This window comes from Antechinus flavipes, chromosome 3 (assembly GCF_016432865.1).
Source record: "Antechinus flavipes isolate AdamAnt ecotype Samford, QLD, Australia chromosome 3, AdamAnt_v2, whole genome shotgun sequence".
In the NCBI taxonomy this organism is placed as follows: Eukaryota; Metazoa; Chordata; class Mammalia; order Dasyuromorphia; family Dasyuridae; genus Antechinus; species Antechinus flavipes.
Window position 1 is genome coordinate 313,333,279 of NC_067400.1, and position 14,070 is coordinate 313,347,348.

General features: G+C 36.2%; 1 protein-coding gene across 2 annotated transcripts in view; it reads right to left on the reverse strand.

Moving 5' to 3' along the window:
- Nucleotides 1-2,240: 2,240 nt before the first annotated feature.
- IGSF11 (immunoglobulin superfamily member 11) overlaps nucleotides 2,241-14,070 on the reverse strand; it is a 210,426-nt gene continuing 198,596 nt past the window's right edge. Inside the window, exons 7-8 of one of the 2 annotated variants that reach the window (XM_051985330.1) lie at nucleotides 7,779-7,906; nucleotides 4,458-4,703 (exon numbers count right to left, since the gene is read on the reverse strand). In XM_051985330.1, the coding sequence (XP_051841290.1) occupies nucleotides 4,540-4,703; nucleotides 7,779-7,906 (292 nt within the window). In that variant the 3' untranslated portion in view covers nucleotides 4,458-4,539. Of the gene's footprint in view, nucleotides 4,704-7,778; nucleotides 7,907-14,070 lie in introns of both variants that reach the window. The other variant, XM_051985329.1, reaches the window with a different exon arrangement.

Below are 14,070 nucleotides of genomic sequence, written 5' to 3' on the forward strand. Positions count from 1 at the left end.
GGGAGCCTATTTTCAAGGCATTTTTCTAGCTGATGTGGGGGCTAGCTTCTAGGTATCCAATAAGGACCTATGTGTACATGAAAGCCATGAGTGATATGAGCAGTAAATGCAATAGGAATTCAGATCCCTAAAAAGTCATTTCTAGCTATATTTTTCAGAGAAGGTGCTGAGGGAGAGTATTTGGTTTGGAATCGGAGTGAGAACACTCACACAAGATTCTGTTTAAGTAAGTCAAAGTTTTATTTTGCCAAAATGGGCAGGCAAAATAGCACAAAACAGCACAATTAGTCCTGTGATTAACTGGAAATTAGGGTCAGGAGGAAGAAAGGTTTTATGCCAAAGTTTAGGCTCCAAGCCATGTTAGGAAATTAAGGCTGCAAAAAACAGAATCTTTTTCAGACAATAGTTTAGCCATAGGGTCTGTTAAAAGCAGTTAGTCAAAACAGCAACTTGATTGCCTGTTCAAAGAACATTTTACAGGGCAAATGTTCCTTCTGTGTGCCCAGCAAATCTAAACATACTTATGTTAGTGATTTTAGAAAATGTTCATATTAGTAAATTTTCATAACTAGTATAGGGCTGAGAGTTAGGATCAAGCATGTCCTTGTCAAAAGCATCATAAAACTAGACCTTTAATGATAGCTAGATGGCACAAGACCAGTTAAGTAGTCCACGGATAGAGTGCCAGGCAAGACCTGAGTTCAAATCTGGCCTCAGACATTTAAAAGCTGTATGACTCTAGATATGTCACTTAGCCCTGTCTGCTTTGGTTTCTTCATTTAATGAACTGGAGAAGAAAATGGCAAAGCACTCCAATATCTTTGCCAAGAAAATTTCAAACATGACCAAAAAATGATTAAATAACAAACAGAAAGATGAGCTGAGGAGAGAGCAACTAGTTTTTAAGCAAAATATCTCCTATTCACGTGCCCTTTATAACCCTGCCACTCTGAATTATATACTCTTCCATTTCCGTGCTTTTGCACATATTTTTCTCTATCTAGAATGTTCTCCCTCCTCACCTCTTCCTCTCAGCATCTCTGGCTTTCTTCAAGACATCTCAAACATATTATCTTCTGCAGGAAAGTTTGCTTTGTTCCCTCAGCTGACCCTTGTAAGGCCAAAATTTTGGTACAAAAGTTTTAATACTCCTGACCCTAATTTCCAATTAGTTACCCAGGCTATTTGGCCCACCCATTTTGGCAAAATAAAGCTTTGACTTGAAGAAAATGCCGGGCAAGTATTCTCACTCTGACTCCAAACCAAAGTCTCTTTATTTACATACTCTCCATTAGAATGTAACTAACTCCTAGAGGGAAAGCACTATTTTTGCCTATATTTTTTTTATTCCTGACAAACAAAAAGTGCTTAATAAATACTTGTTGGCTATCTGTTCATCCAATTTGACTGTTCTGTGAAATTCATAAGGGAAAAATGGCTAAAAGGTAGAATATACCTTGAATGTCAGGCAAAGGATGTACATTTTATTCTGTGGTCAGTGGGTAGTCTGAAAAAATATTTTTGCATTGTGAAAAAGCATGAGAATAATTTTCTTAACAGTGAAGATGACTTTTAAAAAGTAATGACAATATCACTTTCAGGTTTGAATCACAGAAAGATATAAAAAACAAAAAGGAAAAGAATCTATTGATACAAAAATATTCATAGCAGCTCTTTTAGTTGTGGCAAAAAAATTGAAAATTTAAGGGATGCCAATCATGGAATAGCTGAACAAGTTGTTGCTTATGATTATGATGGAATACTATTTTATAAAAAATGATGAGCAGGATACTCTCAGAAAAACCTGGAAAGGCTTACATGAGCTGATGCAAAATGAAATAAGCAAAATAAGAACACTGTACACAATAACAGCAGTATTGTATGATGATCTACTGTGAATGTTAGCTATTTTCAACAACAATATTCTCAATTAAATGTTCAAAGACAATTCTGAGAGACTTAAGGTGCAAAGTACTGTCCATTTCAGAGAAAGAACTAATGGAGCCTGAAGACAGATAATATACTTTTTCTGTTGTTTTTTTTTTTTCATAGATAACTTTCATTGAAATGTATTTTGCATGACCATTCATACATAACCTATGTCAAATTGTTTGTCTTCTCAATTCGGGGTGGGGGAAAGAGTGAAGGAGAGTGAGAATTTGAAACTCAAAATTTGAAAAAAAAAATTAAAATTGTTTTTATATGTAGTTGGGAAAAATAAATTTAAAAAATAATGACACTTGTATATGAATAAACTTTTATTGAATTTTAGACAATTAGAAAGAATAAAGAAATACAAGAGAAGACTCTCTCTACAGAATGACCGATACAGCTTCCTGAACAATAGCTGACAGTGCCTCCTTTACAATGTCAGAATTTCCCATTTACTTTATAAAAGTATAGACATTCATTTCATTTATTTAGATTTTTACAAAGCCAAGAGCAGTCAAATGGAATAATATAAGTAGTACACAAAAGTAAATCCAAATCCATACTGATACTGAAATATCTGAGAGGATGAGGTTTAGAGTCTGGCCTTCTTAAAAACTTTTCTGGTGGCAGAAGGGATTTTTTTTCTCCTTTTTGTGCAAAGAAGGCACAATATCACATCAAAAAATGGCCCAGGAGACCATATCCAAAGATGATTATGCTGATCAAAAAGGATGTGTGTGATAGGGAGGATGAAAAAGGGTAATGGAACAGGAGGGTAAGAGACAACCTGGAAGAACTTGCTTTAAAATGAATTATGGGTCCAGTATTCTGGATAAGCTACATATTAAGTAATCACATCCCAGAAGCAGCTGCTTGTGCTTTTAGCAATCTAGTTTGATTAAGGCTCTACAGTTAGCAAAGACATTACTTGTGGGCAAGTCTACACAGCACAAAATGATGTGGAGAGTTGGCAAATTTCCCAGTGAATCTGGGCTGTGTAGAGACCCAAGCTGGTTCATTCTGGAGAAAAGGAATACTTTTACAGTCGCGTGAGATGCCTTTGGGTAAAACCCCTGTGCAAAATGGCAACCCTGAGCTGTCACAGAGATTGGGCAGGCCTTTCTTACTGTGAGCAGGAGCATATCATAAACTGGGAAAACAGCGCAATTATCCCATCTTCCCATTTGTCTCTGCCTTTTCTCTTTGCCAAAAAATAAATTTTTTCCTTAAAAAACAAATTAACTCCCCCCTCCCTTTTCATCTAATAATATCTATCTGTCAAGTGAAAATTATGTAATCTGCCTCAATGCAAGAGGTATTATGTGCTGTTCTCCCAGTGTGATAACAAGGGAGACCCACAGACAGCCCTATATAGAGAAAGTGCCCTAAATGCTACAGTCCTGGAAGGTGGCCTTCCCTGAACTGCATGAACCACAAAATAAAACAAAACAGCTCTTGGGTGATGAAAATGTTACCTAACTTACTAAGCATAAACACTGATTCTCAAACCTCTACTTTTTCTTGCTCAGCCTCACACCCTCCTATCCAAAAATAGTCCTCTTTTCAAAATATTTTCTTCCCCAGGGAATAATGAATAAACAAACAGCTGTGATGGCCACAGGCATAAAACCAATGCTAGAAAGAAAAAGTGGTCATTCATCTATAACTACTAGAGAAATGGTCTAAATATGAGATGGTTCAAGAGAAAAGATAAATAAATAAATAGAAAGGGAAACCTTGATGGAGCTACCTCCGTTTCTCCCTGCTTCTCACTAAGTATTGTTCTCTGTGCATGCTTTTGTTGCTGACACTCTGGGGGTGGGGGGGAGGGTCAATATGAACCATTTCTGCCTCACCCCCTTCCCCAAGGAGATAGTTAGAACATCACTTTTCTAAAGGAACCTTTCCTTCCAAAGTGGTTTTCATTATTCAAACACCACCTGGCACTTTAGTCTTTTTTTCAAAAAAAAAGAAGGGGAAAAAAAAAAAGGTAAATTAGGTATAGATTAGATAAAAAGCCCATCTGGACTGGAATTTGGATTTTACCCGCCCTCTTCTTTCCTGGGCTTGGCACATCTATGATATTCAATGTGGTGATAAGAACCCCATGAATCCAAGGGGAGAATGGAATCATCATGCTGGAAGATCTCCCCCCCCTCCTTTTTTTTTTTTTTTGTTGTTGTTATTCTTGCTAATCTCAAGGTGGAATCCTATTCAGCTCTTCCCACTGTATTTTTTAAATGATGTGAGGATGAAGAAAACAATCTCCTTTCCAGCATTCTACCCCTTCTATAATGAAATGTTCTTTTCCTGAACTCTCTCAGCTCTACACTAGTGAGCCTGCTCGACTCTGGGCTGGCACCATGACGGGGACTGCGCCGATCCGCTCCAAGGTGGTCTGGCTCACCGTGTAGGAGTGAGTGTGCTGGGGCCGGGGCTTCCGGCCGATGGACCCATTGCTCCTGGACACGGCCTGTGGCGAGGGGGTTTTGTTGGCCGTCACAACCAGAGTTTTCACGGAAGGTGGGACCAGGTGGCTCCCATTGGCATAGACAGCTGGCATATGGGCACTGCCTGAGTGGAGAGAGAAGGACTGGTGCAGGTCCCCTAGGTGGCCATACACCTCCGTGGCGCGATGAACTTTGGGGTTGTTGGTCCAGTAGCGACTATTGTAAGTGTTAGACGAGGTGAGCGTGTTGTTCTCTGAAGATGAGATCTCTGCGGGGAAAGCTTTGGCAGATGAAGTGCATTTCGGGGGAAGGTCATCTTCCCTGGAAAGAAACAATGATATGATTCAGAATTTAATCAAGATTTATGTTCTGTCATTACCCACAGGGTCGGCTCACTCATGCCCAGGCTGAAATCATCTGTGTAATATGAACCCTCTTGTTTGAGCCTCCATGGTTGAAGGACATGGATAACACTTGGGAGGGTCCAGAGCAGAGTAACTAGAATGGTAAAAGGCCTTGAGTTTATGGCAGAGGTAGAATAGTTGAAGAAAGTGAAGATGATTAGCCCAGAAATATAAAAATCAGAAAGGATACACATAGTAAGCACTTAATAAATGCTTTTCCCCCTATTATTCATTTATTTATGATAGCTTTTTTTAAGTAGTGGCAATATTAAATGATAACTATTACTTGAAGGATTGTCATGTGGAAAGGGGTTTAGATTTATTCCTCTCAGCCCTAAAGGGAGCAATGAGTAAAATTTACCAAGTGATAAATTTAGCCTTCATGTCAAGAAAATACTCCCAACCAGAGCTTTCCCTAAGTGGAATGGTCTGACTGAGAGAGGTGGTGCATTCCTCCTCAGAGGTTTTCAACCACTCATTGTTTATGTTACTTTGAGGATTCCTTTCATACAAGGCTGGAATTAAATGGTTGCCATTTAATTTCAAGTCCCTTCAAACTCTCAAAATCTGTGGTTCTGGTTCAATTTTCTATAACATTTTAGACTTACAAATAAAAGGGACTCAGAAGATCTGGGTCCTGCAAAGAAATCAATGAAAGAAGAAAAGAATCTATATATAAAAAAATATAGCAGTTCTTTTTGTGGGAGCAAAAAATTGAAAACTGGGAGAATGTTCATCAAGTGGGGAAAAGCTGAATAAGCTATAGTATGAAGGAGATGGTTTCAGAAATATCTGAGAAGACCTGTATAAATTGATGCAAAGTGAAGTGAGCAAAACCAGGAGAACAATTTATCAATATTAACAGTGTTATAAAAATAATCAACCTGAAAGATTTAGGAACCCTAAGCAACACAATGATCAATCACAATTTTGAAGGATTCACAGTGAAACCAGCTACTCATCTTCCAATAGGAGGTGATGAACATCAGATTGCAAACTGACCAATGCAATTTTCTGCAGCATGGAATAATCTGTCTGAGAGGTGATCGTTTCTCCCTCCTTGGAAATTGTGAGAGTGTGTGTGTGTGTGTGTGTGTCTGTCTGTCTGTCTTGTGTGTGTGTGTGTTTTTATCACTTTTTATGTTACAATGGGAATTTCTTTTGTATCCGAGTTCAATGGCTGCCAGAAATCAAAAAATTACATTAGCAATGGAAAAAAAATGGTTTTGCCTGACTATATATGAGTGTAACAGGGGTTTTGTTTTTCTTGCTTTCTCAATTAAAGGTAATTGGGAGGGGGAAAAGAAGTAAGGAGGAAAGAAAGCTAACCTTCATTTAAAAAAAAAATTTTTTTAAGAGTTCCAGTCTCAATTGTTTTTTTTTTAATGTGGAATTACTTTTTTTTATTATAGCTTTTTATTTACAAGATATGTGCATGGGCGATTTTCTAGCACTGACAACTGCAAAATCTTCTGTTCCAACTTTTCCTCTCCTTCCCCCCACCTCTTCCTTCCCCCAGATGGCAGGTTGACCAATACATGTTAAATATGTTGAAGTATAAGTTAAATTCAATATATGTATACATGTCCAAACAATTATTTTGCTGTACAAAAAGACTCAGACTTTGAAATAATGTACAATTAGCCTGTGAAGGAAATCAAAAACGCAGGTGGACAAAAATCAAGGGATTGGGACTTCTGTAGTGGTTCATAGTCATCTCCCAGGGTTCTTTCCCTGGGTGTAGCTGGTTCAGGTCATTACTGCTCTATTGGAACTGATTTGGTTCATCACATTGTTGAAGAGGGTCACGTCCATCAGAATTGATCATCATATAATATTGTTGCTGAAGTATATAATGATCTCCTGGTCCTGCCCATTTCACTCAGCATCAGTTCATGTAAGTCTTTCCAGGCCTTTTCCAGTCTCAATTATAATATTTACTCATGTCCTCTATCTTCCAGCTCAAGTAGCCTATTTGCTAGTCCTCAAACATTCATTGCCCACCCTGGCGCTTTCTTCAAAGGCCATTGTCCCTATGCCTGGAATGTGCTTCTCACTAGTGCTTTTTAGAAGACTTGGTTTTCTCACATGACACCTCCTCTGAGTTTTTCCTACTACCCCTTCATTACTGTCTCTGTTTTGGCATTCTATATCCCAGTAGAATGTAAATTCTTTAAGGTGAGAGGCTGCTTTTGTTTTGTTTACTTTTGTCTTTGTCTCCCCAAAACCTAATACAGTGCCCTGAACATTAAGTCCTCAATAAATATTTATTAGATTGGGTTGGATTGAACCAACTAGACCTTAAAGAAATAACCTAAACAACATTTTAATTTATAAGCTGGAAGAGATGGCAGAGATCTTAAAAGCTGAGTGATCTTTATTAAACAGGTACAAACATGATCATGTATAGGAGTCAGCCTAATGCTAAAACAGCTCAATTTGGGAGCAAGAAGGAGGTTTATATAATTTTCAGGCAAAAGAAGGTGGGCAATGGGCTGATTCAAGGAGGAAAGGGGTGTCTTATGGATGTAAACTGAGGCATGAGGGGATGAAGAGTTCCAGGAACAGGGGAACTGAATTCTTGGTAAACTAAGATAAGCACAATGACACAGAGAGTACAAGATTCAAATACAGACAAGAAGATGAGCAGGATATTTAGAAAGTTTTTTTTACAGGAAAAAAACAACCTAACAAACATACTGAAGATTACAGTAATGCAGTGACTTGCCTAAAGTCACACAAGTGGTAAGATGATAAAGTCACTCAAGTCTAAATCCCAGCACTGCAAATTCATCATCACCAATATCAATATGACCTCGGGCAAATCACTTCATCCCTTTAAGCCTGTTTCCTCATTTGAGGATGGACTAGATGATCTGAAAACTCCATTCTCAGTTTAAATTCCATGTTCCTCTTCTCCCCTATAAAGGTAGGATATGAACTTTGAGAGTTGTCCAGGCTATCTCCCAATTCAAACATTATTCCAATTTACCTTGTATAAGAATAGAAGAAAGGAAGGTGTTGGCCATCCCCATTCCAGGAGCTACTTGGTAAGTAGTATCGGTTAAGAAGCGATTAACTTTTTCTCTGGCTATGGCCAAAGGAACAATCCAAGTGGACCTGCAGGTGATTAATCAGATCAGGTATGTCATGAGGAAGTGATACTCCCTTTCTCTCAGCACTATTCACATCACAGGTAGTGTTGTTCAAGGGAAAGCACTCTGGATTAAAAGTCACAGGACTCTCTTCATTCTTCTTACTACTTGTGTGACTTCAAGCACATTATTAACGTCTCTGAGTCTGAGTTTCCTTAATTTTAAAAGAAGGGGTTGAGCTAGATGATGCCTAAGATTTCTTCCATATCGAAATCTATGATCCTCTGTCATACGAGGAAGTAACCAGAATTGAGAACAAGAAGAATAGCTAGCAGCTGAGTAACACATAAAGGTCTGCAAAGCATTTCAAATATACTACCTCATTTGATCAAGAATCCAACTGGTCTTATGGACCTATCCTTATTCTTAATTGTAGACCATCTAGCCAACTGAGTAAGACCATGATTCTCCTCAGAGAAATATGTGGGATCCATTCCAGGAGCACTGAAGAGGTAATCAAATCATTTTGATTTATTAGTAATAGTAATTATAATAATACCTATATAGTACTTAACAGATGCAAATTATTTCTATACCCACATTCTAATTTTTATTTACAATTCAGTTAAATTTATAAACATTCTGTACCAAGCACCATGCAAGGTGCTGGATACAGAGATAAAAATGAACAAAAGACCCTGCTTCTCAAGGAACATGCATTCTGCTGGAACATAAAATGTGCCAAAATATAAATATATTCAAGATAATTTGAGGAAGGAAAGAGCATTAACAGCCAGAGAGGTTCCATGAGATAATGAATATGAAGACACTTTTGAAAGTAAAAAATTATTTTAAAAGGTAGTTATTATGATGATGAAGATGAAAATGATGATAATAATAATAATAATAATAATAATAGCTCCCATCTCAGAACCACAATCATCTGTATGCAGAATGGAGTATGCAGAACAGGCACTGTTACGATCTTTTTACAAATGAGGATAGTGAATTTTAAACTACAAAGTCACTGATCCTAAGCTATATGTCTAATGAGTAACGTAATCAGAACTTAAACCCAGTTCAAAGTCCAATTTGTTAAAAAAACAAACAAAAAAAACCTTATACTTTCCTTGGTGTGCTCACATGCTTGCCCTGTCTTTCCCACCTAACTCGGGCTGATGGTTTTAGCATAGCTTTTGCAGGATATAAGAACATTCTTGAGTAGAACTTTTCTGGCTCCATTAATCACTATGGCCTGAGAAGAGCTCAGATATCAGTGAGGGTCTACTTTGTTGCCACTAGAATAGCAAAATATTTATATAACAGCTCAAAGGTTTGCAAAAGCACTGTACCTACCTCTATATTATCTTATTTGGTATTCACAACTCTATGGTACTGGAACTATTATTATACCTTCTTTAAAGGTAAGGAAACAGGATGAGAGAGGGTAAGTAATTTGTTTAGGATTACACAACTAGCAAGCCTCGAGGCAGAATTCAAATTTGAAGCTTCCTGGCAACTGGGTGGCAAATCAAATAGAAAACTGGACTTTGGCTTTATGAAGACCATGGCTCAAATTTTGTCTCAGATTCTTAATTGTACAACTCTAGTCAAAGTACAACCTCTCTCAGGCTGTTTCCTCATTTATAAAATGGATAATAATAGCACAAACCTCACAAGGATATAATGAGGATCAAATGAGATAACACGTATAAAGTGCTTTGTAAATATCAAAGAATTTTATAAATGCAAGATATTCTCACAATTATTCAAGACCAAATGCTATATATTATGTTGACACTGTGAAAGTTAGTTACTTATTGGTCCCATACCCTGAAAAATCAATTAAGCTGAAGTCCACCAACCTTTCTTATTTTACTGATGTGCTTAGAATAACTGGTATTTTATATATATTATACAGAGAGAGAGAAGGAAAAAGAGAGAGACAAAGAGAGAGAAAAAAACATTTGGACATACTAGGAGAAAGGAGCTTTATTGGTGAAGAATTCTAACGATCAAGAAGTCAGAAGTTGTCTTAAGGTCATATTTTGCCAATGGAAGCCATCTTGTCTCACCTGAATGAAAAATTCTGATAGTGACTGCCAGCAAAGAATCATTGCCACAGCTACTATCTGAAGCATAAGTCTAGTCTATTCAGACCCAGAAATGTTAATCATTTGCCCAAGGTCACATAGGTGGTAAGAAGAATGGTCAGAATTGAAGTCCAAGTCCTGTGACTTCTAATCCTTAAACAATATGACCAATAGTCATATGGTCTCTAATTGAAGATCTCTTGCAATGGAAGATCCATCATTTACTGGATCATCCTGTTTCAGTCTTTCTCAGTGTTAGGATTCTAAGTCTATATACTTCTTTTGATTAAAACTGGAATAATTTAGCATGATAAGTCATCTAAGTTTGGAATATTGAGTCTTTAAAGCCGTGCATGTATGTTATAAGAAATGATGAGCTGGGTTGATTTTAGAAAAACATGGAAAGATTTGAATGAATTAAGGAAAAGGAAAATGAGCAAAAGCAGAACATTGTATACAATAACAGCAACATAGTCTGAGAAACAACTATGAACAACCAAGTTATCCTGAATATTACAAATACCCAGAATAACTACAAAGAACCTATGAAGGAAGATGTTATCTATCTCTAGAGAAAGAACAAATAATCAGAAGAATGCATAGTTGATTTACATATATTTATAAATCTATGTCAAATGGTAGACTTCTCTAATGCAAGGTAGGGAGGGAAGGAGGGAAATAGTTTGGAACTTAAAATGTGACAAAAATTAATAAAAAATTTTAAAATAAAATTGTGCATACATTATAGTGAAATCCATCAAGAAATAAGCAAACCTCTGTTGATAGTTCTATACTCAATAAAATAATACAGTTACTTAAAATGATCACTGTCCTCAATAAAGTTTCTTAATATATCAAAAGGGTACAAAAATAACTAGTTTAAGGAACAAAAGCATAAATACACAGAATTTCACCTCTTTCCAGGCTCTATCTTTGAAGGCGCTAAATCAGAGGAACAATAATCAGTTAGTTGTAAAACCAAAAAGAGAGTTCAACTAGGCCCCACTCGCTAATTGGATGATCACTGATGGCCTTCACAAGCAAAGTGAAGTGCATAGTTAAATCTGAGTTATCCCTATAACTCAAATATCCAAAACACTATTACTGAAGGAAAAAAAAAATATGTGGCCTATACTGTCAAGATCTGTTAACTCTAGCTTGACATTAATTTACCTGTAAAATAAATGTGTTCCTAGAAAACTGCAAGTGAAGATCTATTATTATAAAATAAGATTTTTCCAATTAACTTTCAACATAATGAGTTTCCAAAGAATGGGAGGTGAGGAATATGGGAGAGGAATGACTCCAGGGTATAGTAAGAATCACACTTAAGAAATCTAACATTCACTTTGAGAAAGATACCATCATTATTGGGTTACAGTCTATATTGCATTTAATTCTTCCACACAACCCTGTTAAGAAATTTTATCCAAATGGACAATTAAGTCATTTGACTTCAACACATTCATTAAGCATACTATGTTTAAAAATAGGCCATTTGCTTAATTTCCATTTCACTGTGAGTTCTCATGGATAATAATATAGTACTTTTTTTTTCTTTTGCCATGCTACATCTGACTCAAAATCTATAGAGCCCAGTATTCTGTCTCTAATAGTATTATTGAAGAATAATTTGTTGGACAGATGATAGAAACCTCCAAAATTGAAGAATATATCCTCAAATCATATTTATTTCCCTTAACTTACGACTCTACCATCCACAAATTTGTACAGACCTTCCCTGAGCCCAATTATGTTTTCAATCTAAACTACCTGAGGGGGAAAATGAATATTAATATTATCCCACTTGGGAAGACCATCATATGAAAGGTCTAGATGTTATTCTTCATTTCATACATAAATTTATTTCATCACATTTGAAACTTTCTCTGAATAGTGATTACTGTTCTCCATAAGGTCACATTTGTGAAATACACCATATTGCATAACAAGCCATACCACAGTGCCCCTAATAGCATGATGACCAAGAGCTTAGCCAAGAGTTACTACATACAAATTCTTTTTCTTCCTACGTAAGTGTCTTGAAACTACTGATACAATAATCATAATGACTCAATTATATTTGGCACTTTAGGGTCCAAAACATTCCTTACAAATTGATAGTGTATAACAGCCCTTCCTGCTGCTTGACTGTCCTCCAAGCTACTTCCTCTGACTCCCTAGATAATTCTCCACAGCTAAATCATTTCTTCCTTTCTCAGGCCCCCAACTTTTCAGTTGGGAGACACTTTCCTTACCACTCATCCCTGACACTTATAACAAATTGATTTAGCCTTCTATTTCATTAAAAAGGAGGAGGCCATACTTAAATTGTATTTAATTTATACTTTAACATATTTAATATGTATTGGTCAACCTGCCATCGGGGGGAGGGGATGGGGGGAAGGAGGGGAAAAATTGGAACAAAAGGTTTGGCAATTGTCAATGCTGAAAAATTACCCATGCATATATCTTGTAAATAAAAAGCTATAATTAAAAAAAAAAGAAAAAAGAAAGAAAGAAAAAAAGAAAAGAAGGAGGCCATGCAAAGGCAAACACCAATTTCTCCTCCCCCTAAAATATCAGTAACAATATTAAGTCTCTACTTCTTTCTTCTGGACAAAGAAGTATTTCTAAGGCTAATCCCTTTACCTCTTTACTTTAAACTTGTTTTATGTCACAGACCCTTTTCAGCCACTGAAGTCTATGGCTCCCTTCTAAGACTAAATTTTTTATGTCAACTAAAACATATAAGTTGCAAAGGAATCAAGTATGCTAAAATACAGTTATTGAAATGTTAAAAAAAATTATAAGTACATGGACCCTAGGTTAAAGTGCTTCCTCCATATCCATGACTTCTTTCCTTCTATCTCTTTCTGAAGCTCAATCCAGCAATTATTCTTTTTCTCTCATTTATCTTCAATTTCTCACATTCCATTGGCTCTTTCTCATCTTCCCCAATCCTTAAAAAGCCATTCCTTGAAACTTTTACTCAATCTAGATATAGCCTTATAGCTCGCTTCTTTAAATACAATTTTTTAAAGTTGTGCACATATCCACTTTTTCAATATATACTTTCTTAATACATACAACCACTTAACAACCTGATAACCTCCCTCTCTGCCCCCATCATGCTGTTGAAAATGTCCTCTCGAATGCAAATTAAAACAACATCGAGGTCTCACCTTACACCTCTTAGATTGACTAAGATGACAGGAAAGAATAATGATAAATATTGGAGGGGATGTGGAAAAACTGGGACACTAATGCATTGTTGGTAGAATTGTGGAATGATCCAACCATTCTGGAGAGCAGAACTATGGAATTTGGAACTATGCCTTTGACCCAGCAGTGCCATAACTGGATCTGTATCCCAAAGAAATCATGAAGGAGAGAAAAGGACCCACATGTGCAAAAATGTTTGTAGCAGCTCTTTTTGTGGTGGCAAAGAATTGGAAAGTGAGAGGAAGCCCATCAATTGGGGAATGGCTGAATAAGTTATAGTATGTGAAAGTAATGGAATAGTATTATTCCATAAGAAATGAACAAACTGATTCTAGGAAGGCCTGGAAAGATTTACACAAACTGATGCTAAGTGAAACAAGTGGAACTAGCAATACAGTATACATTGTAATAACAAGAATGTGTGATGATCAATTATGAAAGAGTTGGTTCTTCTCAGCAGTTCTGTGATCCTAAGAAATCCCAATAAACTTTGGGTAGAAAATGCCATCTGCATCCATAGATATAACTATAGAGAATGAATGTAAATTAACACATGCTAAAGTTCAATTTTTTTTCTTTTTCTTCTGTTTTTTCTTCTCTTGTGGTTTTTCCCCTTTGTTCTAATTTTTCCCTCCCAACATGATTCATTAAAAAATGTATATTTAAAACAAATCACCTCAATTTACCAATCTGGAATGTGGACAATAAAAATGTTTCACACTGATTTGATAATTCATTGTATTAGGACTATTGGTAAAATTGGAAAAATGATAAATTCTTTTTAGATCAGTATTCTTTTGATTAAATTATTGTAGTTCTAATGCTAAAAAAAATTAAATATTGAAACCATTATTTTAAAAAAGAAGAAAGA